We start from the raw sequence: 27776 nt of genomic DNA on the forward strand, positions 1-27776 counted from the left end.
GACACAGGATCAGCAGGAGAGTCAGGAAACTGGTATTATTTTAAAAGGAAAAATCCATATCCTTCTCAGTTTAGGTTCCCTTTAAAAGGAAATAAATATCCCCTGGCTACAGTTGTCCTTTAGATAAGACATTTTCTTATTCTGACTTACTTTGTACCTGTGAATAGCACATACACATGCTAGATAAAACTCGGCCAATATGGTTGACAACGACAGCTTGTGCCAAGAATTCAGAGCCCCTGATGAGTCAAATGACTGACGATACCGGTGGGGTGGAGCCAAGAGAGACGTGCGCTGGACTGAAGCCGCTGCACGACACGGCCAGGATCGGTGTTATTTATTGTACGCTGTTTTAAATAATCCTTTATGTAATCACAATACTTTGAAAATAGCTTTAGAGGGTTTGCACATGAGCGTTCCTGTTTAAAGTGTAACAGAGGTGACGTGACATGGTGAGATAAACATGTGTATGTACAGTGCTAAACATATTAATAACCAGGCTGTTATACTTGTTTTATTTTGCTGCCTGAAAGAGTTAATTTCTAGGCATGGAAGTGACAGCTTCTGTCATGTTGGTAGCTTGTCAGGAACTGATAAGCAAATTACAGTCATAAAAGTTCTCCTAGCAGAATACAATTTCTGAGGACAGGGAGAGATAAAATACATGAACTATTGACCTTTTTCTAAATCTGGGATACTTAATAGGCTACCAATGATTAGAGACTGATAAAACATCCAACCTACAGTGCTTTGTAAAAGTTTACATATAAAAAAAAAAAATCCATGGAATGCTTAAAAAAGTCATTTTTAGGCATAGGATAAATATAATAGTTTTTCACTTTGGGTTTACTTTAAGGTACTTGGATGTAGCGTGGTTCAGACAGGACCCAAGGTATAATCAATAAACACGGTGTAAGAATCAGTGCAGTAATCAGGGGAAAGAAGGAGGGGGGGATAATTGCCCTCCCTCACATTGACCCGCATGTATTAAGCTGGCCATACACTGGCCCGATTTGCTGCCGTTTCGACAGCAGATTCGATCACTGGGATCGAATCTGCTGCCAATCGTTCGCACTACACGCCGAATTTCGATCCATTTCGTCCGATTCCGTCGATCGCTCCGTACGAAAAATTACCGTTGATCGCCCGCGGGTAGGGAGCGCGTCGCTAGCGGTGTTCGAGTGCCCGACGACCGACGCAATAGAGCGGCAATACATTACCTGCTCCGCCGGCGCGACTACCCCCGGTCACCGCTGCTCCGTGTCCGCGCTGGTCTCCGGCATGCTTCAGTTCCTCCTGCCCGGCAGGAAGTTTAAACAGTAGAGGGCGCTCTACTGTTTAAACTTCCTGCCGGGCAGGAAGAAGTAAAGCATGCTGGACCTGGAGACCAGAGCGGAGAAGGCAGCGGAGACCTGGGGACTGGAGTCGCGCCGGCGGAGCAGGTAATGTATGCTGGCATGCGGGCGGGGGGAGCGGCGGCAGCACCACCACCACCACCACAACAGATTGTGAACGGTTTCAGGCTGAGATCGGTTCACAATCTGTTTGCAGTAAAGGTAGCCATACGATCCCTCTCTGATCAGATTCGATCAGAGAGGGATCTATCTGTTGGTCGAATCTGATGGCAAATCGACCAGTGTATGGCTACCTTAACTCGGTGAAATGAAAGTGTTTTGACCTCTGCACTATGATCTGCCGCTTGCTTTTATTTTGAGGTGTTTGGCTGAGAGGAGATTGCTTTTAAAGCTAAGATATAGGAAGCCAGTCTTGTATTGGAGCAAAGAGGGCTACTGCAGCGGATATTGATGGCTTTGATTGCCACTTTATAAATAGGAGAGTAATCACTACACTGCTGTTACATACAGGAAAAGTGGCAACGCAGCAAAAAGAGTCACTCATTTACAGCCCGTTTAAAGGCAGACATGAAAACGAAACGGCGGGGGCTAGTGCTGCGAGATCAGCACTGCCCTGAATGTTTTACCTCCCAGAACAGCTGGTTTCCATAGGGCCCGCCCATATCCTGTCTTACCTCCCAGAACAGCTGGTTTCTGTAGGGCCCGCCCATATCCTGTCTTACCTCCCAGAACAGCTGGTTTCTGTAGAGCCCGCCCATACCCTGTCTTACCTCCCAGAACAGCTGGTTTCCATAGGGCCCGCCCATATCCTGTCTTACCTCCCAGAACAGCTGCTTTCCATAGGGCCTGCCCATATCCTGTCTTACCTCTCAGAACAGCTGCTTTCCACAGGGCCCCCCCATATCCTGTCTTACCTCCCAGAACAGCTGGTTTCCGTAGAGCCTGCCCATATCCTGTCTTACCTCTCAGAACAGCTGCTTTCTATAGGGCCCGCCCATATCCTGTCTTACCTCTCAGAACAGCTGCTTTCCATAGGGCCTGCCCATATCCTGTCTTACCTCTCAGAACAGCTGCTTTCCACAGGGCCCACCCATATCCTGTCTTACCTCCCAGAACAGCTGGTTTCCGTAGGACCTGCCCATATTCTGTCGTACCTCTCAGAACAGCTGGTTTCTGTAGGGCCCGTCCATATCCTGTCTTACCTCTCAGAAAAGCTGGTTTCTGTAGGGCCCGCCCATATCCTGTCTTACCTCCCAGAACAGCTGCTTTCCACAGGGCCCACCCATATCCTGTCTTACCTCCCAGAACAGCTGGTTTCCGTAGCGCCTGCCCATATCTTGTCTTTCCTCCCAGAACAGCTGATTTCCGTAGGGCCTGCCCATATCCTGTCTTACCTCTCAGAACAGCTGCTTTCCACAGGGCCCACCCATATCCTGTCTTACCTCCCAGAACAGCTGGTTTCCGTAGGACCCACCCATATCCTGTCTTACCTCCCAGAACAGCTGGTTTCTGTAGGGCCTGCCCTTATCCTGTCTTACCTCCCAGAACAGCTGCTTTCCACAGGGCCCGCCCATATCCTGTCTTACCTCCCAGAACAGCTGGTTTCCGTAGGACCCACCCATATCCTGTCTTACCTCCCAGAACAGCTGGTTTCTGTAGGGCCCGCCCTTATCCTGTCTTACCTCCCAGAACAGCTGCTTTCCATAGGGCCCGCCCATATCCTGTCTTACCTCCCAGAACAACTGGTTTCCGAAGGGCCGCCCATATCCTGTCTTACCTCCCAGAACAGCTGGTTTCTGTAGGGCCCGCCCATATCCTGTCTTACCTCCCAGAACAGCTGCTTTCCACAGGGCCCCGCCATATCCTGTCTTACCTCCCAGAACAGCTGGTTTCCGTAGGGCCCGCCCATATCCTGTCTTACCTCCCAGAACAGCTGCTTTCCACAGGGCCCGCCCATATCCTGTCTTACCTCCCAGAACAGCTGCTTTCCACAGGGCCCGCCCATATCCTGTCTTACCTATCAGAACAGCTGCTTTCCACAGGGCCCGCCCATATCCTGTCTTACCTCCCGGAACAGCTGGTTTCTGTAGGGCCCGCCCATATCCTGTCTTACCTCCCAGAACAGCTGCTTTCCACAGGGCCCGCCCATATCCTGTCTTACCTCCCAGAACAGCTGGTTTCTGTAGGGCCCGCCCATATCCTGTCTTACCTCCCAGAACAGCTGGTTTCTATAGGGCCTGTCCATAACCACTGAAGATGCTGTGCACACGCATGCGCCACCTAGTGTTACTCAGTAGGGAGCTGCAGGCCGAGCCACAGTATGTCCACCAGGTGCTGAGGAGGGGAGCAGGCCATACACCCACTACAGAAAACAGCTGTGGGAGGTACTACAGGCAGGGCAGTGCTGTACTTACTGTCCCAGCACTGCTGACAGCTATAAGATGGGGTTTCAGGTGATAACCACCAAATCTGTTCTGACAACATTCAGTACTTTACTGTAGACCAGCCAGTTTGCCATTTTGCCTTCTTAAAACAGAAGGTATTTGCGATAATTCAGCTTTAAGTGAGCAACTGTGGTTACCCACAATGCACTGCTACTGAATATGCAAATTATCTCTTTATACACCTGAAGCTAGGCTTACATCCAGAACCGCTGGTGTATAACAAGCATATAGCTTATACATGTTACAGAACCGCTGGTGTATAACAAGCCTATAGCTTATACATGTTACAGAGCCACATCAACCAAACATGCAGACAGCCTGTTTCTGACTTTTGGCCCTCATCAGTGCATGGCAGAGATTGATATGACTCTATGAGATAGGGCTTGGACCGGTACAACACATTAACCAAGTAGATCGGGATGACCCAGAACCACCAGGAATGTAAGAGGGCTAAAAGAGACCAGAAAGCACCTCGACTGAAAAGCAAAGGTACATGTAAGTTTGCCTTCTTAAAACAGAAGATATCCACAATATTCCTGATAGAGGAGGTTAGTTTGCTTGTGGTGTAGTTGGGTGTGTTAATTTTAACTCAACTCAGTTTTTATTTCTTTTTTTTAATTTGGTGCTTACATACAATGTTTGTCACCAACATGACTACCAGAAAAGCATATTTATGAACCCGGTATATAGTAAGACCCTCTGTTCCCATAACCCCTCACGTCCAATGGGAAGCTACGACCTTTGTACCCTATGAATGGAGAAGCAAGTCTCTGGCTAGGAGAAAGTAGAACGGCTATAGAGAAGTTTTGTCCCCGTAAGTCGAACGTATACTCCAAAAGGCAAACAACGATTAGCCCTCAAGAAGAAGAAGAATTCAAGGCCGACGTGGAACATTGTCTGCTGTACAAATGTCTTTATCCATCCAAAGCAAACAACAAGACAAGAAGACAACCGAGGACTCCTATCCAAAGCTTTGGCAGCAGTTTCAGGCCTACTGGGTTGACGATGTCCACGAGAGATATTCTTTTAGGAGTCTTTGACACACCGACAGATAGAAGAGGATGTAGAAGTAGATAGTATCTGCTGGCTTGTCATCTTTTGTGCTTCCTCCGGCACCATAAAAAAAAAACTAAACAAAAAAACAATAAACCTGAGCGCTCCCAAGTCCACAATGCAGCAGCTGTTCCATTGGTGGAAGGGGGTGGGATACTGTGCTTTGTTTCTTTTGGCTCTCGAGACACAGGACACACGAGGGGGCAGCACAAGTTGTTGACGTACAGGAGGGAGGTGGGATGGGGGTGTTTGAGGAGTACGAGTAGAGGTAGAGGGGCGGCATAGAGAACCGAAGCTGAAGCTGGCTCAGGTCTTGTTCTCGTCATAGATGTCCAGAGAGGGTTCGATGGTGGAAAGCTCAGTTTCATAGCCAATGCTTCGCGGCGACAGCGAGTTCCGATGAAAGAAGAGACTACCTGGAGAAAACATACGGGAAAAAACAAGTTAGTTTGCCTCTTCTCATCACCTTTGCACTTTGTCAGCATGAGCATTTGCATGTGTCTTTTTTGCACGTTAAAACAGTTTTTATCTCAACAACCAAATCCTCAGATTAAAGTGGACCCGGACTTGCTTAAGAAATTCACTGCTCTGTGTTCTGTGTTTGTTTAACCACATCATAGAGTCCAATTAGTTCTAATCAGCAGTTGTGAATAAGAGCTGTGAGCTGTGTAGCACACTCTGCTCATTAAAGTGAACCAGAGATGAAGCACCCTCGTGCATGTTACCATATATATCATTGGGAACTTTAGAGAAAATGCCTACCCTGCTCTCTGTTTCATCCTTCACTGCTCAGCTTGCTTCTTATCAGCCCAGATAAAATCCCCGACTGAGCATTCAGTCTGGCTTTGCTATAATGACTCAGCTATAATGATTCCTGAACAGAGCCACAAGGGGGCAGGCTTGGGCTTGAAAAGACTTCAGAAAAGACAGACTCGGCTATAAAGATTCCTGAACAAAGCCAGACTGAATGCTCAGGTATTTTATCAGCGCTGGTAACAAGCAACCTGAACAGTAAATAATGAAACCGAGAGCAGGGAAGGTGCTTTGTCTAATGTCCCCACATGATATATATGGTAAAATACATGAAGGTGCTTTGTCTCTGGTTCCCTTTAAGTAAACCCTGAGGCTTAACTCTTTCAGTGCTCTCGGGAAAGTGAAACCAAGTTAAAAGTCAGTTTTTTTTTGTTAGGAATTCCATAAACTAACATTTAGATTTTTTTTCCCCCTCACGCTAGGTTCACAGTGGGAGTTGCATTGAGTTCCATTCAACAGCAGGAAGGTAACATGTTATCCACGCACAGCGTCACAAACAGTGAAGCACACAGTTGATGAAAAGTTTGCTTTGTTCTTATTGTTAATGTGCGTGTTTTGCATTACGATGTTATGTATCACGCTGTTATACCGCAACACATCCATTGCACTTTGAACGTTGCACAGGCATTGCCTTGCTGTGCGGCAAGCTGCGTTACAATGCGGCCATTACACTGTACTGCAACGCACCACTGTGAACGTAGCATACCGCCGGCTGTCCCAGGAGTTCCCAATAATTAAATATATGTCCTAAATGGCTGTAAATCCTTTAGCTAGCACTAGGCTAGCTATTTCTAGTGTCAGACACCCACTGCTCCTCTGCGATCCCCCCCGATCCCCCCGTCTATACATTACCCCCCCCCCTGGATCCAGCGATCGCGCAGCCTCCCGGCACAGCTCCATTCTCTCTATGGGGAGGATCGGGTTTGCGCATGACGTCATGTGCGATCCTCCCCCATAGTAAAGACCGGGGCTGTCCAGGGAGGCTGCGCGATCGCTGGATCCAGGCTGGGTAATGTATAAACCTCATCTGCGCTTGTCGGTGGCCGCTACAGAGGGGACACCAGAAGACTGGATGACATCAGAACTGCGGCGAGGGACACCGAGAACTTACCAGGCATGCATTATATTCTCACAGGAGTTATTTTACCAGCAGACAAATAACAACTCAAACAATCAGCGTTCACGCTTTATTTTACTTCAAGCTTTATTTTAAAGACTGATTCGTTATTTTAAGAACGTACTTTTTTTTTTGTATTCGTTATTTTAACTATTTATGTGGTATTTTATTCCTTAGTGTAATTATTCCTGCAGTATTGCTTCCTTACTGCAGTGCATTAAAGAGAAGCCGTGACCAAGAATTGAACTTCCTCCCAATCAGTAGCTGATGCCCCCTTTCCCATGAGAAAGCTCTTCCTTTTCTCAAACGGATCATCAGGGGGCGCTGTATGGCTGATATTGTGGTGGGACCCCTCCCACAGTGTGATGTCAGGACCATGGTCCTGACAGTTTCCTGTCTGTGAACCTCATTGCAGGAAATAACAGCTGTTTCCAAGTGCCTAAAAAGCAAGCAGCATCTTCTTCCAGTGAAATCACCTGCCAGCAGTAAAGATGTCACCATGAGATAAATGTCAGAATGTAAATCAGGGAGAGGAAAGATTTTACAATGGGAAATCACTGACTAAATCATTTATACATAATTATTGTAAACATGAAGCACTTTTTTTACTACATTATTTTCACAAGGCAAGAAATAGCGTTTTTCTCCTGGCACACTCAAACTCTTAAAGGACTTACGAGGCCAAAATGGCTAAAAAAGCCAAGTACTTGCAAGATGTTTAAATGCACGGAGGACGCCGTCCGCGCCCTCCGTGCATTTCCGCCGGGTCCCCTTCCTGAAATCGCCCCCCCGTGCCGATCGCGACCTCACAGGCCGGGCTCTGCCGCTCCCAATATGGCCGCCGGAGCTGGCCGCGGCTGCGCAGTCCGCATTGCCATGAGTGCAGCAGCGTAGCTCTAGGGCCAACCCCCCGAACCACGCACTGTAGCGTGGATCGGAGGTGTTGGCCCTAGAGCTGCGTAGCCACACTTGCGGCAATGCGGACTGCGCAGCCGCGGCCAGCTCCGGTGGCCATATTGGGAGCGGCATGAGAGCCCGGCCTGTGGGGTCGCGATCGGCACGGGGGGCGATTTCAGGAAGGGGACCCGGCGGAAATGCACGGAGGGTGCGGACGGCGTCCTCCGTGCATTTAAACATCTTGCAGATACTTGGCTTTTTTTAGCCATTTTGGCCTCGTAAGTCCTTTAAAGTGTACCTAAACTAAAAAAATAAAAAACAAACAAAAAAACCCTTTAACTTACCTGGTGCTTCTACCATCTCCCTGCAGCTGCCCTGTGCCCGTGCCGTCACTGAGTGATCCTACAGCCCCCCGCAGCCGCCGTGCGCCATCACTAAACGATCCTCCGGTTCCCAGCAGATCCCTAGTTTCGTTTTGATGTGCGGCCTCGATCTGCACACCTCCTGATCACGCCTCCCATGCTTGGGAGAGCTCGGTGCATGCGCATTAAGAAAAAATCTACTGCGCATGCGCAGAACGTTCCCAGCAATGGGAGCATGACCAAGGGTGTGCACGGCCGCGCCCCATCGACTTGCCAGTTGGCCGGCCGGAAGAAAGTCGTTGTGGGGGACTGGAGGAAAACTTAGTGACGATGCAGGCGCAGGGTAGCTGCAGATGGGTAGTAGAAGCCCCAGGTAAGTTAAAGTCTTTGTTTTTCAGTTTTTGTTTCCTTTAAAGGGAACCTTAACTGAGAAGGAAATGGATGTTTCCTTTTAAACAATACTAGTTACTACTTGGCAGTCCTGCTGATCTCTTGGTTGCAGTAGTGGCTGAATCACACACGAGAAACAAGCATGCAGCTAATCCAGTCTGACTCCAGTCAGACCACCTGATCTGTATGCTTGTTGAAGGGCTGTAGCTAAAAGTGTTAGAGACACAGGATCAGCAGGAGAGTCAGGCAACTGGTATTATTTTAAAAGGAAAAATCCACATCCTTCTCAGTTTAGCCTCCCTTTAAGGGCTGCAGCCATTTAGGGCGCAACCAAGATCATTAGGGAGCCTTGCCCAAAGACTACTGTCTGTTTTACGTAATGGCTTGAAGCCAGGATTTGAACTTTGGTCAAAGACTCAAACCCTGCATGAAAGGCAACAACCTTAACCAGTACCCTATCCACCTGTAACATTAATGCAAGAGAAATTGAGATACTTGCCTCGGTAGGTATCTGGATCAATTTCAACACAATTATTAAGTAAATTTGTATTATACAACAGGAGTTGCATAGCGCTTTTCTGAGGCGGGCCTTATACTAAAATACAAACCACTTCTAGTCTAAACAAAAACTCCTATTTTCACTTCAGAAAACAGGAAAAAATAGTTGGTTTGATTATGAGCTGAAAGGACCCCACTCTACTTTGAGCCACGAACAATTCAAGTCCTGACATGGCACCATTTTTTTGCACCAAAAATCTTTGTTGTATATACAGACAATATATATATATATACACACACACATCCTACTGATATTATAAATGGGAAAGTTCAGATGTTTGGATGTTTGTTGGCTGACCGCATTTGAACGAGATTTGGCACACACATAGTACATTACCTGGAATAAAGTATAGGATACTTTTTATCCCCATAACCAAAAAGGGGGCGGAGACAAATACAAATTTCGCTGGAAAATGTAAACTGCAGCCATTCTTACACTGGTAATGGCAGGGTTCTCAAACTTTGCACAGTTGGTTGCTGGGTGACTGGGATTAATATTCAGAAAAGTGGGTGGAGCCTATAAAAGCCAATCAAAATTCACCTATTGATTTTCAAGGGGAATATTTCATTGCTGCCATTCTTGCACTGTTAATGGCACAAGCCTCAAACCTGGTACAGTTGGTCATTGGGTGACCGGGGTTCAAATTGAGAAAAGGGGGTGTAGCCACAAACAGCCAATTCGATTTGTTTCATTTCAATGCAAATTATTGATGCCAAAGACCACAAATCTCACAAACTTGGTCATTGAGTGTTTGAGCGTTAAGCTCAACACACACCATACAATCTTGGTTGTACAGATTTACCAAATCTATGTAGTATAAGGGACAACAGATTAAAAATACCTTGAATGATTGATTGGATAAGCTCTTATACTACATGAAAGTGGTAAGATTGAACAATCAAGATTGTATGGTGTGTGTTGAGCCTAAGGGTTAGAAAAATTGGGCGCAACCAACACCAGCCAAATACATACCTGGGCAACGCTGGGTCATCAGTGGGTGGAGACAAATACAAATTTCACTGGGAAAATGTAAACAGCAGCCATTCTTACACTGTTAATGGCAGGGTTCTCAAACTTTACACAGTTGGTCACTGGGTGACTGGGGTTAATATTCAGAAAAGAGGGTGGAGCCTACAAATGCCAATCTAAATTAATTTATTGCTTTTGAAGGGGAGTATTCAATTGCTGCCATTCTTGCACTGTTAAGGACACAAGCTTAAAACCTGGTACAGTTGGTCATTGGGTGACTGGGGTTCAAATTGAGAAAAGGGGGTGGAGCCACAAACAGCCAATTAGATTTGTTTCATTTCAATGCAAATTATTAATGCCAAAGACCACAAATCTCACAAGCTTGGTCATTGAGTGCTTGAGCGTTAGGGTTAGAAAAATTGGGCGCAACCAACACCAGCCAAATACATACCCGGGCAACTCCGGGCGACCAGCTGGAATAATCTATCTATCTAATTATCTATCTATCTATCTATCTATCTATCTATCTATCTATCTATCTATCTATCTATCTATCTATCTAATAATTGCAGTATTTGTATAGCGCCTTTCTCCTGTCGGACTCAAAGCACTTGCGAGGCAGCCACTAGAGCGCACTCAGTAGGCAGTAACAGTGTTAGGGAGTCTTGCCCAAAGAACTCCTTACTGAAATAGGTGTTGGCTTACTGAACAGGAAGAGCCGAGATTTGAACCCAGGACTCCTGTGTCAGAGGCAGAGCCCTTAACCATTACACTTTCCAGCCACTCTATCTATCTATCTATCTATCTATCTATCTATCTATCTATCTATCTATCTATCTATCTATCTATCTATCTATCTATCTATTGTACAGACATGTCACAGCCTGCCTGCAGGCCTGCAGCGCCTTGCAATATCCAGCTTTACTCAAAACTTGCTAGATATAGAATTAGTAGGCAAAGCAAAGCATGCAAACTAATGTGCGATTATTATTTGGACTCTAGGTGGCGCACAAGGACTGTGACTTTTGCACGATTGAAAATCCTCCAATACAGGAGTTTACTGACATCACATTTCATTATCTCACAGTGAAATGTTGACTTGACATCAGGGCCATGGCTGAATCTTTGCTGCACTAGGCACAAGTGAACTATAGACGCTGTCACCCAAGTCTGTCCAGGGTCAAGCTGCAGAAAGTAAAAAAACTGACTGTTCAAAGATGAACCCCAGAAAAAGCTTCTCGTGTTATGTTTTTTTTCCTTGTTTGTTTTTTCTCTTGGGGGGGGGGGGGGGGGGGGGGGTTATTTTTCTAAATTCTAAACTTCTTCTCTAAATAAATGTGTATATACAGATACCATCCTACACGCAATCTCTGCTCTACTTACAATATTCCCCTGGCTTCCTCTCTGGTCACGTCTTATCACTCCCGCTTACAAGACTTTGCTCAATCCTCTCCCCTCCCCCCTGGAACTCACTCCCTCAACACATCCGCCACTCACCCACAATCTGAAAACTCACCTCTTTAGGCAAGTATACTCTCCTACCTAGGACACTGACCACCATTAATACCACTCCATACCAGGGCCGGATTTAGGCCTAAGCCACAGCCTAGGGAACCACAGGAGCAAGGGCACAAAAGCAGCAGGCTAAACTGGTGCAGCATTTGTAAGCTTACAAATGCTGCAATGCAGGGAGATCAGGCGAGTGTCTGACCTCGGTACTCTGTTGCTAGCCGCCTGTGCAGCAGCCACCTTGCTCTCTGTGCACGTTTGCATTGTGGCCGGCGGCTATGTACTTGGGCAGCATTGGAGGAGACGGAGGGGAAGAGGAAGCTTCTGCACTGGAGATGAGCGGAGAAATGAGTGACACTGATGGCTGCTGCGGTGTGAAGGTGAGCTGGCTACATATATCTATACTGAAAGGTGTGGGGGGGGGGGGGGAGGAGGGATTAAGGGAGTCATCTGGCTACCTAGACTGGAGGGAAAGGGGGGAAGGAGTCATCTGGCTACATATACTAGAGGGAAAGGGGGAGGGGTCACCTGGCTACATATACTAGAGGGAAGGGGAGGAGTCATCTGGCAACCTATACCGGAGGGAACGGGATAGGGGTCTCCTGGCTACCTATACTAGAAGGAAGGGGGGAGGAGTCATCTCGCTACCTATACTGGAGGGAAAGGGGGAGGAGTCATCTGGCTACCTATACTAGAAGGAAGGGGGGAGGAGTCATCTCGCTACCTATACTGGGGGGAAGGGGGAGGGGTCCCCTGGCTACCTATACCAGAGGGAAGGGGGGAGGGTTTCATCTCGCTACCTATACTGGGGGGGTGATCAGGCTACCTATACTGGAGGGAAGGGAGGGAGGAGTCATCTGGCTACCTATATGGGGAGAGGGGGGGGGGGGTCATCAGGCTACCTATACTGGAGGGAAGGGGGAGGGGTTATCAGGCTACCTATACTGGAGGGAAAGGGGGAGGGGTCATCTTGTTATCTATATTGGAGGGGGGTGGCTGGTGACAGTGGCCTAGGGCAGTCAAGAGTACAAATCCAGCCCTGCTCCATACACAGCTTCCCTTTACCTACTGTCCTATACCTTAACTCTTTACACTGTAAAGCCCATTGGCCAGGGCTCTCCTCCCCTTTTGTCTCACAGTGCTGTGTAATTTGTGTGCATATCTTCCACCATTATGTAAAAATCTGACCTCTTCACTGCATCACCTATGATCCATCTTAGTCTTTTATGTATCAGGTCACCCAGTGTGTAGCTGCAGTGACATTATTCGCACTGAGCAGTGCCACAGGGGGAGGGGCATCAGAGAGCCACACTGAACCCGTTTGGGATGCTAATACCACCACGGCGCTGTACAAATTACACACAGGGGTCACCTTGATCATGAGAAAGAAAAATACACTTCATGCTGCACCATCTGTTTCCAAAGCCACAAAATGACATGATTCAATTTGCAGTTTTATCTCTCTCTCTCTCCGTCGGCCACTTGATATCTAAATGCTATTATGTGGATTATGGAACAATAAAAACAACATGAAACTGCAGTGGATACACAAGGCATAAAGGCGACTAAGCTCTGCATTGTAAGAGGTAGGAATGAGCTGTGTGTATCCTCAGTGACCCTGCCTGGGGGAGCAGATGGCTGCACAGGGAATAGTCAACACACCACAGCTCTGCGCTAGTTAATGGGAAGCTGAAGTCATTCTGGGTAACATCCTGTGTGTTAGCAGATCAGAGAAGCAGCGCTGTACATACACTGAATAACTTGTATTACCTAGTATCAGCCTTGCCCGCCCCTAGAGACGGGGACGGTTCCATTTAAAGGGGCACTAGGTTCCTCTTTAAAGGGGCACTATGGCAAAAAAAAAAATTAAAATATGTGCAAACAAACAAATAAGAAGTACATTTTTTCCAGAGTAAAATGAGCCATAAATTACATTTCTCCTATGTTGCTGTCACTTACAGTAGGTAGTAGAAATCAGAAGTGACAGGTTTTGGACTAGTCCATCTCTTCATAGGGGATTCTCAGCAAGGCTTTTATTCTTTATAAAGATATTCCCTAAAAAGGGTTAAACAATGATGCTGGCCAGTCTCCCTGCTCGCTACACAGTTTTTTGGCAGCTGGACAGAGCAAATGCAATTCACTAAGTGCTTTTGAAAACAAATAAATCCCTGAGAATCCCCCATGATGAAATGAACTAGTCCAAAACCTGCCACTTCTGTTAGATTTCAACTACCTACTGTAAGTGCTCAGAAACACTTCGACAAAAGGAAGGTCCGCACCAATTCACCACGAATCCTCTTTATTGTCAGGACATGTCCTGTATTAAAACATCGAATCTCAAGCTGACATGTTTCGGACCTACTGGTCCTTAATCATAGCTGAGTTCACATGGAAACCTTTGACATATTAATACATATCCGACCCATGGCTCCACCTCCTGCCCACCTCTATGGGGGCGGTCTCACCTTGGAGGGTAGAGCCAGGGTACGTATCATTTTTAAAGGTACATACATCTTTTCTTAAAAACAATATAACAAAAATACTATTGTACACAATAAAAAGTAAAGTAAAAAAGTGTCAAAATTGTTCTCATAACTGAGAGCAAAAAAGAGCAACGCAGTAAAACAAAGAGTCCCTCGAGGCTTGAATGCTAAATGGGATGTGAGTCTTACAACACAGTGACATCCGTTATGCCTCTATTGGCTCATGATGATGTGTGTCTCTTTTTCTATGCATTATCTGCTTGTATCTTTGTTTTACTGCGTTGCTCTTTTTTGCTCTCAGTTATGAGAACAATTTTGACACTTTTTTACTTTACTTTTTATTGTGTACAATAGTATTTTTGTTATATTGTTTTTAAGAAAAGATGTATGTACCTTTAAAAATGATACGTACCCTGGCTCTACCCTCCAAGGTGAGACCGCCCCCATAGAGGTGGGCAGGAGGTGGAGCCATGGGTCGGATATGTATTAATATGTCAAAGGTTTCCATGTGAACTCAGCTATGATTAAGGACCAGTAGGTCCGAAACATGTCAGCTTGAGATTCGATGTTTTAATACAGGACATGTCCTGACAATAAAGAGGATTCGTGGTGAATTGGTGCGGACCTTCCTTTTGTCGAAGTGTTTCTAAAGTCTTGCTAACCTGGTCCAGCACAACTATCCATCGGTGGGGTAGAGCGGTGTTTCCTCCAATAACACTACTGTAAGTGACAGCAAAATGGGACACAAGTAATTTATGGCTCATTTTACTCTGGAAAAAATGTACTTCTTATTTGTATAGGTTTGCACATATTTAAAATTTTACAATTTTTCACCATAGTGCCCCTTTAATGAAAGTGTCGGGACTGTACAATGTCACATTTCCATGAAAACCTTAAAAGGAGGCAAAAGCAACTGTCACGGTCAGGGCCGGCTCTACACTTTTTGCTGCCTGAGGCAAACTTGTGAGGATGAGCCGCCCCCACCGCGACTCACCAACGTCCGGATCATTGCATCCACCACTCTGTTTTCCTCCCCGCTTGTCAGATCGTGTCCTTCGCTCCGTGTATTACAGCAGGACTACAAGGAAATGGCCACCAATGTCTGCAGATGTGGATGCTGGTGGCCATTTTCTTGTAGCCCTGTTGTTATAGACGCAGCAGAGGACGAAATCTAACAAGCGTGGAGGAAAACAGAGCAGGGGAGGCTGTGACACATATGCGGGGGATGCGGCGACACATACGCGTGTTTCCAGACGGGCGGCGGTAAGGTGGGCGCCGGCAGACCAGGCGCACTCTTCTCTTCCTGTTTCTGCCTGGTACCGCCCCCTCACTTCCGCCACCTGAGGAAGCTGCGTCACCCCGCGTCATAGGCGGAACGGTCCTGGTCACTCGATAAGTTGCTTGTTAAAGCCGCACACAAAGAAAGCCAAGGTGAGCCAACAGGTAGCCATGATTCTGTCATAGCGCATGTCTTTTTTACATTTTTACTTTATACGGTAGGTTGTACTAAATTATTTTTCTATACCTGTTTTTGGATTGTGGAAGGAATCACCTGGGTTTCCATTAATCCTTACGGGGAAATATGAGTGCTTTGGATTACAAGCATGGTTAGGGAGCAAATTAGGGCGGGCTCACAAGGGGTGGGGGAGGGCGGGTAAACATAGGGCCTTGGCGCTCATTATTTAAAGAGACTCTGAAGCCAATATCAATTGTTCTTTTTACCTGCTAGTTAGCTTAAAGTGGATCCGAAATAAACTTTTACTCCTTGCATAATTGTGTTCCTTACATATAGTTTATAGGGCATTCCTCAAGCCAAATACTTTGTTTGTTTTGTTTTAATACTCTAATTCCCTATAAACTAAACAAGCCTCGCCCACAGGAAGCAGGAAATTTGGGCGCATGAGGCAGGTGGACAAAAAGGGCGCCGCCATTCACTCCCATAATAAATATCGTTTAAATCGGCGCCCAACAGGAAAAAAGGGCGCCGGAGAAAAATAACGTTTTAAAAGCGGCGCCCGGAGACTTTTAATGTTTTATAACTGTTTCTCATGATTATACATTATTTAATGATTTATAATTTTTAAAACATTATTTTTAAATGAAAAACAGTACAATATTTTTTAAAACATTACTTTTAAACGAAAAACCGTACAAATTTTTTTCTTTTCATTTTTAAACGAAAAACCGCACCATATTTTTTTAAAACATTATTAATGCTTATCACAGGGGGGTCTTAGGGTTAGGCACCAACAGGGGGGTCTTAGGGTTAGGCACCAACAGGGGGGTCTTAGGGTTAGGCACCAACAGGGGGGTCTTAGGGTTAGGCACCAACAGGGGGGTCTTAGGGTTAGGCACCAACAGGGGGGTCTTAGGGTTAGGCACCACCAGGGGGGTCTTAGGGTTAGGCACCAACAGGGGGGTCTTAGGGTTAGGCACCAACAGGGGGGTCTAGGGGTTAGGGATAGGTACAGGGAGGGTTCTGTGTGAGAGTAGGGTTAGGTATAGCTTTAGTAAAATTCTTATTAATGTTTTATAAAACGTTATTATAAATTTCAATTTTTAAACAGGGAAGATTAATGTTTTTAAAATTGCCGATTTTATACACATTATTTAATGATTTATAACTTTATAAAACATTATTTTTAAACGAAATATAACACAATTTTTTTTAAACGTTATTCATGATTATCTTTTAAAACCCTGCGCCCTTTTTTCCCGGCGCCCTTTTTTAACGTACGCTCGCCCACAGCTCCTCCAGTGCCTTGGAACTCCATGTAGCAAGGGCTTATGGGAGCTCAGTCTGGGCAGGAGGAGGCGGTTACTAGGCAGAGATTTCAGAGACAGAGGGGAGGGAGCTGAGGGATGGAGATGCAGTTGCAGCTTGTCTGTGTGTAATGTGACTAACAAAACATGGCCGCTGTCGTATCACAGGAATAAATAATCATGAAGCTGTTGAAGCTGTTTGCAGCTAGATTTGCTGTGTAAACTAGCTAAACTTTAATATATAGACAAGTTACTTGTCATAATTAGTTTTTCATCTTGGATCCACTTTAAGGAGTATGAGCAGAGGTGAAACGCTACATTCCCGCGGCAGAACAAGGGTTTTATACCCCCCAAATCCCCGGGGCACATTGCGGGGAGCGCTTCCTGAAAGAGGCAGAGCTTAGGGCTGTAGCTGTGCCTCTACTGGAGTCAATCTGCGCTGATCGCCGCCTCTCCCCGCCCCTCTGAGTCTTCTTTCACAGAGAGGGGCGGGGGAGAGGCGGAGATCCGGATGGAGATTGACTTCAGTCTTAGCTCTGTAGCTCTGCCTCCCCGGGCAGCAAAATCCATGACTTTGAAAGTCGTGGAGGTTTGCCCCGGAATTTGGGGGTATAAAGCCCTCGTTTTGCCGATGGAATGCAGTGTTTCACCTCTCCTTATACTCCTTAAGCTAACTAGCAGGTAAAAAGAACAATTTATATTCGCCTCAGGGTCTCTTTAAGCCCTGCCCATTGGATGTACAGTGCTGGTACGATCGTTTACAGCAGTTTGACCGCTCGATAATGATTTTCCCCACCAACCCAGGCGATCCTGGAAGCAGCAGGTAGCTTCCGGGAGTGTTAAGCGGGGTTAAAATTGATGCAGGTTGTGACGCCAGAAGCCGCCAAAAGCACGCTTGCAGAAAAGCATTTGATGGAGACGATGTGGGACTCCTGTGTGAGCCGGGCCTTATGCTCGCAAAACAAGGTTCCAGTGTATATACTGCATACCTCACTACTTTTTTGATGCAAGAAAAAGGGACACTAAGACACACCTCTAACCACTCCCCCACCACACCCCTAGTCACTAACCACGCCCCCGCCACACCCCTAGTCACTGACACCAGAAAAAAAATCAGTAGCAAAAGACGTAGGTTTTAATATTCAGACCACACTGGTTTTATCTATCATTATTAGTTCTCCTTCATTTTAACATTTCAATATATATCAGTTTAAATGATAGAAATAATGTTTAGAGTATATCCTATTTTGGTTCCTGGACGTAGAAACTACGTCCAGGAACCATGCGCGCTACCGCACACTCCCGCGGCCGATCGCGCTCCCCGCCCGCGGTTCGTTAGCCAGGGAATCAATGTATCGGGCTACGGTGCCCGATCACTAATTCCTCTCCCCCGCTGAAAAAGCGACAGCTTCTCTCGGAAGCTTCGCTTCTTCTGGCTGTTGCCTCCCCCATGCGTCACTCTAAGCGTGTGTTACGCTTAGAGGGCATCATGTAAACAAACTCATGGCATCTCATCTTGTGGCCAAAAAGTAAAACTACACCTAAAAGTAAAAAAAGATTAAAATCAACACACAATTACATTATAAAACTATGGTTTACATCCCACCCTCCCAAAATACCCAAATCAAATGTTTAATATAAAAAAAAAACCATTACAATAAAAAAAAAAAAAAATGTAAATATTTACCTAAGGGTCTAAACTTTTTAAATATCAATGTAAAGATGAAATATTTCTAATTTTTTTTATTTTAAACTTGTAAATAGTGATAGATGCAAAACGGAAAAAATGCACCTTTATTTCCAATTAAAATATTGTCGCCATACATTGTGATAGGGACATAATTTTAATGGTGTAATAACCGGGACATATGGGCAAATACAATACGTGAGTTTTAATTATGGAGGCATGTATTATTTTAAAACTATAATGGCTGAAAACTGAGAAATAATGATTTTTTCCGTTTTTTTCTTATTCTTCCTCTTAAAATGCATTTACAGTAAAGTGGCTCTTAGCAAAATGTACCCCCCAAAGAAAGCCTAATTGGTGGCGGAAAAAACAAGATATAGATCACTTAATTGTGATAAGTAGTGATAAAGTTATAGGCTAATGAATGGGAGGTGAACATTTCTCAAGCGAAAACAACGGAACGCGAATGGGATATCAAACACATTATCACAGTAGAAAAATACGTATAATTACACAGATCTGTCCATCAGTCCTGTAGGGTCGGTTGTAGACTTTTTGCTGCCTGAGGCAGACTTGTGAGGATGCCCCCTCCCCCTCTGATTTGGAATGATCGCACAGCACCCGACAATTTGCTCTGCTTCAATTAATGTTCTCACATGACATGCTGCAGCTCAGCACAATAGCACACTGGCTAGCTGCGAGTCTGGGAGTCTCGGTCTCCTCCTACTCTGACTGCATGCTGTTAGTGCAAACACAGTACAAACATGCTGCCCCTGTTATCTCTGCGCCTGATGCAAGTGTTTCACCTTGCTTCATGAGAGAACCGGCCCTGAAGTCCTGAAAGAGGGACAACTGAGAAAGAAAGAGGGACAGGGGGATTTGGCTCCAAAGAGGGACTGTCCCTCTGAAAAAGACACGGTTGGGAGCTATGATACTATATACAGTACGAAGTGTGATTTATAAAAAATAAAAAACCTGGGAACAAGCGGAATACTTGCTATTTGCTGCCCAATCATGTACAAATAATGTCCAATGTTTGCCATATACTGTCAGCAGGATAACAATCACCAGGGCAGGGTATAACATGTCAGTCGGTGGCGAGTGGACGTCTAATCCCTCTGAGGGGTCTCTCGTTACAGGGAACACGGTTGGCGAGATCGGGTTTCTCATCCATCAGCAGATGATTTGATCAGGATCTCAAATGGCGCTCTCCAACCCTCACTGTGAGCGGGAGATCGCTGTGCGCGGCCATTAGCCTCACATTACACAAGCAGATAATAATAACCTCTGCTAAGATAATAAACCCCACCGTACATTACAGCAAGATCCGCCCACAGCATTAGTCGCTCAGCTGAAGTGGACCTGTCAGCACGGATAACCATTTCTGATTGCGTTAATTCTTTAAGAGATGCGTATATGCCAATGTGACCACATTGTTCTACACACAACTCCTATGGATTGTCTGTTAGCCGATAAAGAAACGAGGATCAAAAAAACAATAAAAGCGGCTAACTTGGTAAGGGGCAGTTCACACGTGTTGGTTTAAGATTGAAGGGGGTTGTAAAATTCAAAAGTAACAGATTGCCAAAAAATAGCACCCCCAAAATATCTGTAATTTCCATTTTTTGGAGTTCTAAATAAAAGAGTGACGTAGTGTAACAAGAACTCTGGGAACTTACTTGGAACCAAAGATCGTTGTCAGAGGCGTATCTACAGGGGTGCAAGTATGGCTGGTGCCATGGGCGCCTCTTACAAGGTGGGGGAGCTGCTCTGTAGCATCTTTGTTGGTTGTTCTACATACATATTCTAGTTTTTGTCTGGGGAAATTCTGCTGCCTGGTTAAATCTGTAAGGGGGACAAGCTGCGTGACTGCTATTTGAGGATATGTATAGGCTGACCTATGGCGATACTCCAGTGTTATAGGCCATGCTTCACTTCAGTTTGGACACAACCAATTCAATCGAGACTACTCGTTATAATTTTTAGCGCTGATGTTTGTCATAGGCGCTGTTTTCCCTAGATACCCCTCTGATCGATGTATTGCTGCATGGAGTTTGTATGTTCTCCCCGTGTCTGTGTGGGTTTCCTCCGGGTACTCCGGTTTCCTTCCACACCCCAAAAACATACTGATACGTTAATTGGCTTCTCCCTAAAAATTGGCCCTAGACTATGATACAAAACACTACACGATACATACATAGACATATGCCTATAATAGGATTAGATTGTGAGTTCCTCTGAGGGACAGGACAAGACAATATACTCTGTGCAAAATATGTCGGCGCTATATAAATACTTAAATAAATAAAATTGCTCTGGCATTCCCAACTCATCGGTAACCAATCAACTTGGCAGAAGGTTAGTCTTAGATCTCTTCCTGTCTGCCTGGCTCCATAAACTTCCACGTATTATGCCTCTAGTCAGCTCTGTTACAACACAGGGACTTAATTACCGGCAATGACTGTAACCTCAGCAGCAGTAAAATAAACTAGGCAGTTCTTTTTGCCAGTTATCCTTTAAATGTTGGTGGAACTGATGAAAACTGTGAAGAGCTTGTTGTAATTAACAATCATTGCCTTGTTAGTTTCTAATGCCAGTCGCTGTTTATTCCCATTTGCTGCTGTCGTCAGGGTTAGGGTTGAAATTGTTAAAGTCTCTTCCATTACTTCAGGAGTATCTGAAGTCACAGAAAATGCCCAAAACCCAATCGCCTTCGAATAGATATTGGCTACAATTCACTAAGCTTATCTCGTGTTTTGAGCTGTATTACTGATGATAAATCATGTAGTATTCACTAAGCAATTTACCTCAGGCAAAACATAGTAAGGATTCTCTCCTGCATAGTTGTGTTCCTTTCATATAGTGTATGGGGCATTCCTCAAGCCAAATATTTATTTTAATACTCTAATAATTCCCTATAAACTAAACAAGCCTCGCCCACAGCTTCTCCAGAGAGCCTTGGCACTCTATGCCTTAGTAGCAAGGGCTTATGGGAGCTCAGTATGGGCGGGAGGTTACTAGCTAGAGATTTCAGAGGCAGAGGGGAGGAGAAGAGGGGAGTGAAGTTTTCACAGGCTAAGGGCTGGAGATGCAGAGCAGCTTGCCTGTGTGTAATGAGGACAAACAGAACATGGCCGCTTTCATTGTATCACAGGAATAAATCATCATAAACTGTTGAAGCTGTTTGCAGCTAGATTTGCTGTGTAAACTATCTAAACTTATGGACTGAAGTGATAAGACAACACTCTCACTATGAAAACTTATCACTACATGTTAATAAGGCAAGCTTCTTTAGTGAACTAACACTTAACCTTCCTGGCGGTTTATTTTTTCTGCAAAAATTGCAGAAATCCAATTTTTTTTATATTTCATGTAAAGCTACCAGAGTGGTAGCTACATGAAACTCCACTAGAGGGCGCATGTGTCCCTCTAGTTCGATCGCCGCCGGCAACAATAGCAAACAGGGGAACGCGTATATAACGGCGACGATCGGAATGACGTCATGGACGTCAGACGCCTCCGATCCAGCCCATAGCGCTGCCCGGAACTCATTGGTCCGGGCAGCGCAGGGCTCTGGCGGGGGGGGGGCCCTCTTCCGCCGCTGTGTGCAGGCGATCGCCGCAGAGCGGCGGCGATCAAGCTGTATGCGTGGTTAGCAAAGTGCTAGCTGCGCGTACAGCACTTTAAATGGTGCAAATCGCCCCACCAGGGGCTGAGATCTCCTCCTGCGCGGCATAGCCCGAGCTCAGCTCGGGCTTACCGCCAGGGAGGTTAAAATAGCACTATGGTGAAAAATTTTAGAATTTAACCACCTCAGGACGAGAGTAATTTTCACATATCAGCACTGCTCCCATTCATTCATCAATAACTTTATTACTACTAATCACACCTAAATTATCTATATTTTTTTTTTCAGGACAAATTAGGCTTTTAGCATTTTTAAAATTTTGTTTAGTAATTACCTTATTTTCTATGCATTTTAAAGGGGAATTAAGGTAAAACAGAGGGAAAACACACTTTTTCTCCATTTACATCAAATATAGCTTTACAATAAACAGTGCTAGTTAAACCCACAAATTGTATTTGCTTATACATCCTAGTTGTTACAATATTTAGATTATGTTCCTATTTTTTGCTTTCTCATTCTACACTATTGATGATTATGAGACCTTATTTGCAAAAATAATTAGTAATATACCCTCGTGGCATATATATTTAAAAAGCCAAGTTCCTAAAAATACATGTTTTTTTTCTCTTATATTCTCTCGCTTTGTCTTCATTTTACAAGTCTTTTATTTTGGTACAGAATAGGCGAAAATTGAATTGTTTTTGATTCCATTTTTGACTAAAAAGAATACACAAGACATGGGCCTCAACCCTAAGGCTACTTTCACAGTAGGACGTAGCGTTTGATGGGACGTTAAGGTCGCAAAACGCGGCCCTAACGCAACGCATATACACTTTCACAGTGCAACGTTAAAGTCGCACGTTAGAAAATGTATTTACTATGGAACAAAAATGGCGCATGCAGAAGATTTTAAAAAAGAAAAAAAAAACATTACTGAGCATGTGATAGCGTCCTGGCATAATGTACAGACTCCATGCAGATAACGTCCTGGCAGAATGTACAGACTCCATGTAGATAACGTCCTGGCAGAATGTACAGACTTCATGCAGATAGCGTCCTGGCAGAATGTACAGACTCCATGCAGAAAGTGTCCTGGCAAAATGTACAGACTCCATGCAGATAGCGTCCTGGCATAATGTACAGACTCCATGCAGATAACGTCCTGGCAGAATGTACAGACTCCATGCAGATAACGTCCTGGCAGAATGTACAGACTTCATGCAGATAGCGTCCTGGCAGAATGTACAGACTCCATGCAGATAGCGTCCTGGCAGAATGTACAGACTCCATGCAGATAGCGTCCTGGCAGAATGTACAGACTCCATGCAGATAGTGTCCTGGCTCAGATCTAAACCTGGCAGAATGTTCAGACTCCATGCAGATAGCGTCCTGGCTCAGATCTGAACCTGGCAGAATGTTCAGACTCCATGCAGATAGCGCCCTGGCTCAGATCTGAATGTGACGGAATGCACAGACTCCATGAAGATAAGTGTCCTGGCATAATGTACAGACTCCATGCAGATAGCATCCTGGCAGAATGTACAGACTCCATGCAGATAGCGTCCTGGCAGAATGTACAGACTCCATGCAGATAGTGTCCTGGCTCAGATCTGAACCAGAGACTCCAGCGTCACAAAGCGCAAACTCTACTCAACGCTATTTATTAATACAATATTTCTCGCACGTGAGATATCATCATTCATTTCTCCCTGCAGTCTATTATTCCTTGCAAGATTAAATCATGCCATTACATGACTTCCTGAGCCCGTTATGATTGGAGGGTGGTAAACCTATCTGTAATTTGCATTGATTGATGAAAGGCTGGGGAGAATAGAGTCAGAGAATGAAGAACTCTCACACACAGCACTTCTATACAGAGAGGACATCGTGAAAGTCACTCTCATGCCTAATTCACATGTTCCATCTTCTGCCAGATAAAATACCTCCAGTAATTGTACGCTGTGCAGAGCGCTCTCTGATCAAGGGTGACAGGCCGTGAAAGGACAAATAATCCAGAGAATAAGTTGTAAAGGTGCCTTATTGATCATCTGTTTCCACTGCAGAAAATCACGATGATATCGCAGTGATGACATGAACAGCTTCCTAGATCATCTCAAAGCAAAGTCGCATCTGTTATTTATGATAAAAGCGACTTTCTTACACTTTCCTGAACATCGCAGAAAACGTCACGGCTTGCTGTAGCTGTTTTTTTTTAACAACCATCCGCATCACAGTTGCAGTTTTAAAACCACACTCTGTAATTTAAGCTATAAAACAGAGCAGAGTTAATAACCTTTTGAACTTTCCTGCAGTAAAACCTTCTCTCAAGCTGTCGCTCACTGTTTCTTAGATGTTTAAGTGCTAAGTGTGTCCAATAGCTCAGAGAAGGTCTTCTGCATAGATAACAACTGAAGGTCTTTTTAACTCTTCCTGTACTGGAGAACAACATGAGACTTTTCTTTGCGACTAACGTTCTATTTCTTAGCAGTTCTACACATACAAATCATTATTTCATAAGTTTATTTTCACTTATGGTTTGCTTGAAACAAAAACTGTGCTTAATGTATACCTGAACTGACGTGTGGTATGATGAGCTAAACATGGGTAGATGAAGCGTCAAACCCACTTAGAACGTGTTTGTGTTCAGTTTTTATTTTTTTCTTGCAACCCAACGCTCTAAATACACAAAAGTAGTCAGCCCAGTACATCCTCAGCTCTCTTGAAAAGTTACTAGAAGCCAAAAACACTTTGATCTGTTTGAGCAAACAATCCTGATACCGGGAGAGTGCTGAAAAAAAATATTTTTGTTGGGAGCTGAATGAACCAGATTTTAGGTCACTCTGACATGGCTGCTGTGTACTCTTTAGAGTTGAACTGTCACTCCTTCAATTGAAAATAAAAATATGAAGCACAAGTAAAGTTCTGTATACTATTGCTACTACACATGCAATGAATCATCGTGCGAGTTTACATTCAGGATTGCTTGTAGTCCTAGTCTGGTACTCACTGGTTTCGCATATGCTATCAGTACAGGGAGGGAATTGGGTGTAGAGAATTGTATTATTGTAGAAGCTGGAGGAACAAGGCAGATAAGGGATGCAGCAGTCACTAAACTGCTATTTTTGGAGATATAAAATGTGAACTTTCTTTCTGGGCCCGTTCACACCTAAGGCGTTTTGCAGTTTTTTTTGAGGAAACCGCTAGTGCAATGAATCCTTATGGGATAGTTCATTTCTGAGCGTTTCGTCAGCTTTCCGCTCAGCAAAGCGCTGCCTGTACCATTTTTAGGGTGATTTTGCTACAATGGAAGGTATAGGAAAAGCACAAAACGCTCACAAAAATCGCTTTGTGCAGCAATTGCGTTTGCGCTTTTAAGAATAAATACGTTGTATTTCTTCTTTTCCGGGTCAAATACTCCACTTCCTGACTGAACTCAGAAAGTAAAAAAACAAATCGCTCTGCAAAAGCGCTTTACAAAAAATCGTAGCGCGAAGGTAAGCGCCGGGAAAGGGAAAAAAATCACTCACAAAATCGCAAAACGCTGTCCGTCTCTGATTTCGATTTTAGATGTGAACAAAGTTCTTACTGCTTTGTTTGCCCCTGATAATTTAAATACTTCATTACAAGACAATCTGATAATTTCTCCAGCAGGCAATGTTATCAGTATACTGGGACATTGAGTTATGAACCCTTCCACATGACTTTAAACCAGTTTTCTATTAGCTTTATACTGTGTTTAATAGTTTAGAGCAGAGATGAAATGTTTAGTTTTATACCACTCACCACTTTTATAGCAAGCATAACCTTTGAAGGTTTCTGCCACTGGCCACCCTGTGATGTGGACATTCTGTGGAAAGGTGACGTGGCCAGGCCTGCTGGCATACAGGGGCAACCCTTGTCCCCTCTGTAACTTCTGAGTTGGCGTAACCCGTGGAAAGCCCTGCGTCAGGCAGCTTCGCTCAGAGGTCTAGAAAATGCTGCAATGTAAGGATTCTGCTAAAGCTTTATGACATGAACAGTATAGCGAAGTTTACTTAGAGGAAAGAATAATCAATGCACTTTAGCAGCGTGCCAGCGGGCTCTGCCAGCATTCCTCACTTTCTCTTTTCACGTTTCGCCTTGCTCAGTATAATCACCAACAGGACTTCTGACATTTGTTGGAGCCTAGCGTCCGCCTCCTGGATCAGGACTGCTGGCTAAGCACCTCATTCTATCTCAGTTATTTTAGTGAATCTAAAGGTGGTCATAGACCAGTGATCTGCAAACTTGGCCCTCCAGCTGTTATGGAACTACAAGTCCCACAATGCATTGCAGGGGTCTGACAGCCACGGTCATGATTCATAAAGACAAATGCATTGTGGGACTTGTAGTTCCTTAGCCGCTGGAGAACCAAGTTTGCAGATCACTGCCATAGACCTATAGATAGCCACCAGGTCAGATGTATTAGTATCCCTTTTGCGATGCTGCGCTCACATGTAATTGAATCTTCATGCAGTTGTGTCACTCAAATGAAAAGAGAAATAAAAAACATAGCATAATACTGTATTGCAACAGTGCCACATCCCTCACACCCAGTGCCAGGAATTTGATCGTGAGCTCTGCCTAATTATCCTCCACAGGTCACCAGGTCACACAGGTCCTCACCATGTAGTATGGCCGCCAACCACAGACAGCAACTTTAGCACCTTAACACTTTTCAACCCGTGCAAGTTTCCTCAGGCTTAACACCACCACCAGCATGCGTGGCCTCTCACCTTCTGTTTTGCTGCCCAAATTATAAGACAGCAACTGCACTCAAACACCCAACGGATCTCTCACTGCCAGCCTCGAGTAGATGATTCCATAGGAACAGGAGTCTCACATCAGCCTAATAACTGAGAAGCTCCACATAGTGTAAAACCATTCGCTTTAATAAAAAGTTTAAAAGTAGTGCACTCACAAGTTTCCAGTAAAATCAAGCATTTCAGTACAATCCTTGAGAGGGATGGTGCAGGGCGGAAGTATTCCGGCGGCCATCTTGAGAAAGGGAAACTGGCTATTGGATGATGGGAGGGAAGTAAGAGTATTTTAAGACGCTGGCTGGTCATGCGCCTCAAGCCCCTGATGAGTGCGCATGCACGAAACGCGTAGGGCGGAGCTACGGGCGGACTGAGCTGGCGTGGAGGATTGTACTGAAATGCTTGATTTTACTGGAAACTTGTGAGTGCACTACTTTTAAACTTTTTATTAAAGCGAATGGTTTTACACTATGTGGAGCTTCTCAGTTATTAGGCTGATGTGAGACTCCTGTTCCTATGGAATCATCTACTCGAGGCTGGCAGTGAGAGATCCGTTGGGTGTTTGAGTGCAGTTGCTGTCTTATAATTTGGGCAGCAAAACAGAAGGTGAGAGGCCACGCATGCTGGTGGTGGTGTTAAGCCTGAGGAAACTTGCACGGGTTGAAAAGTGTTAAGGTGCTAAAGTTGCTGTCTGTGGTTGGCGGCCATACTATATGGTGAGGACCTGTGTGACCTGGTGACCTGTGGAGGATAATTAGGCAGAGCTCACGATCAAATTCCTGGCACTGGGTGTGAGGGATGTGGCACTGTTGCAATACAGTATTATGCTATGTTTTTTATTTCTCTTTTCATTTGAGTGACACAACTGCATGAAGATTCAATTACATGTGAGCGCAGCATCGCAAAAGGGATACTGTTACACACATCTGATGCTTGATGACTGGTGCAGCGATCCATGGACACGTAAAA

General features: G+C 44.9%; 1 protein-coding gene across 1 annotated transcript in view; it reads right to left on the reverse strand.

Annotated features, from left to right (window-relative positions):
- Positions 1-4397: 4397 nt before the first annotated feature.
- RNF130 (ring finger protein 130) overlaps positions 4398-27776 on the reverse strand; it is a 397837-nt gene continuing 374458 nt past the window's right edge. The window contains exon 8 of the mRNA XM_068278403.1: positions 4398-5268. Coding sequence (XP_068134504.1) covers positions 5159-5268 — 110 coding nt within the window. The 3' untranslated portion in view covers positions 4398-5158. The remainder of the gene's footprint in view (positions 5269-27776) is intronic.

Source organism: Hyperolius riggenbachi, chromosome 3 (assembly GCF_040937935.1).
Source record: "Hyperolius riggenbachi isolate aHypRig1 chromosome 3, aHypRig1.pri, whole genome shotgun sequence".
NCBI classification, from domain to species: domain Eukaryota; kingdom Metazoa; phylum Chordata; class Amphibia; order Anura; family Hyperoliidae; genus Hyperolius; species Hyperolius riggenbachi.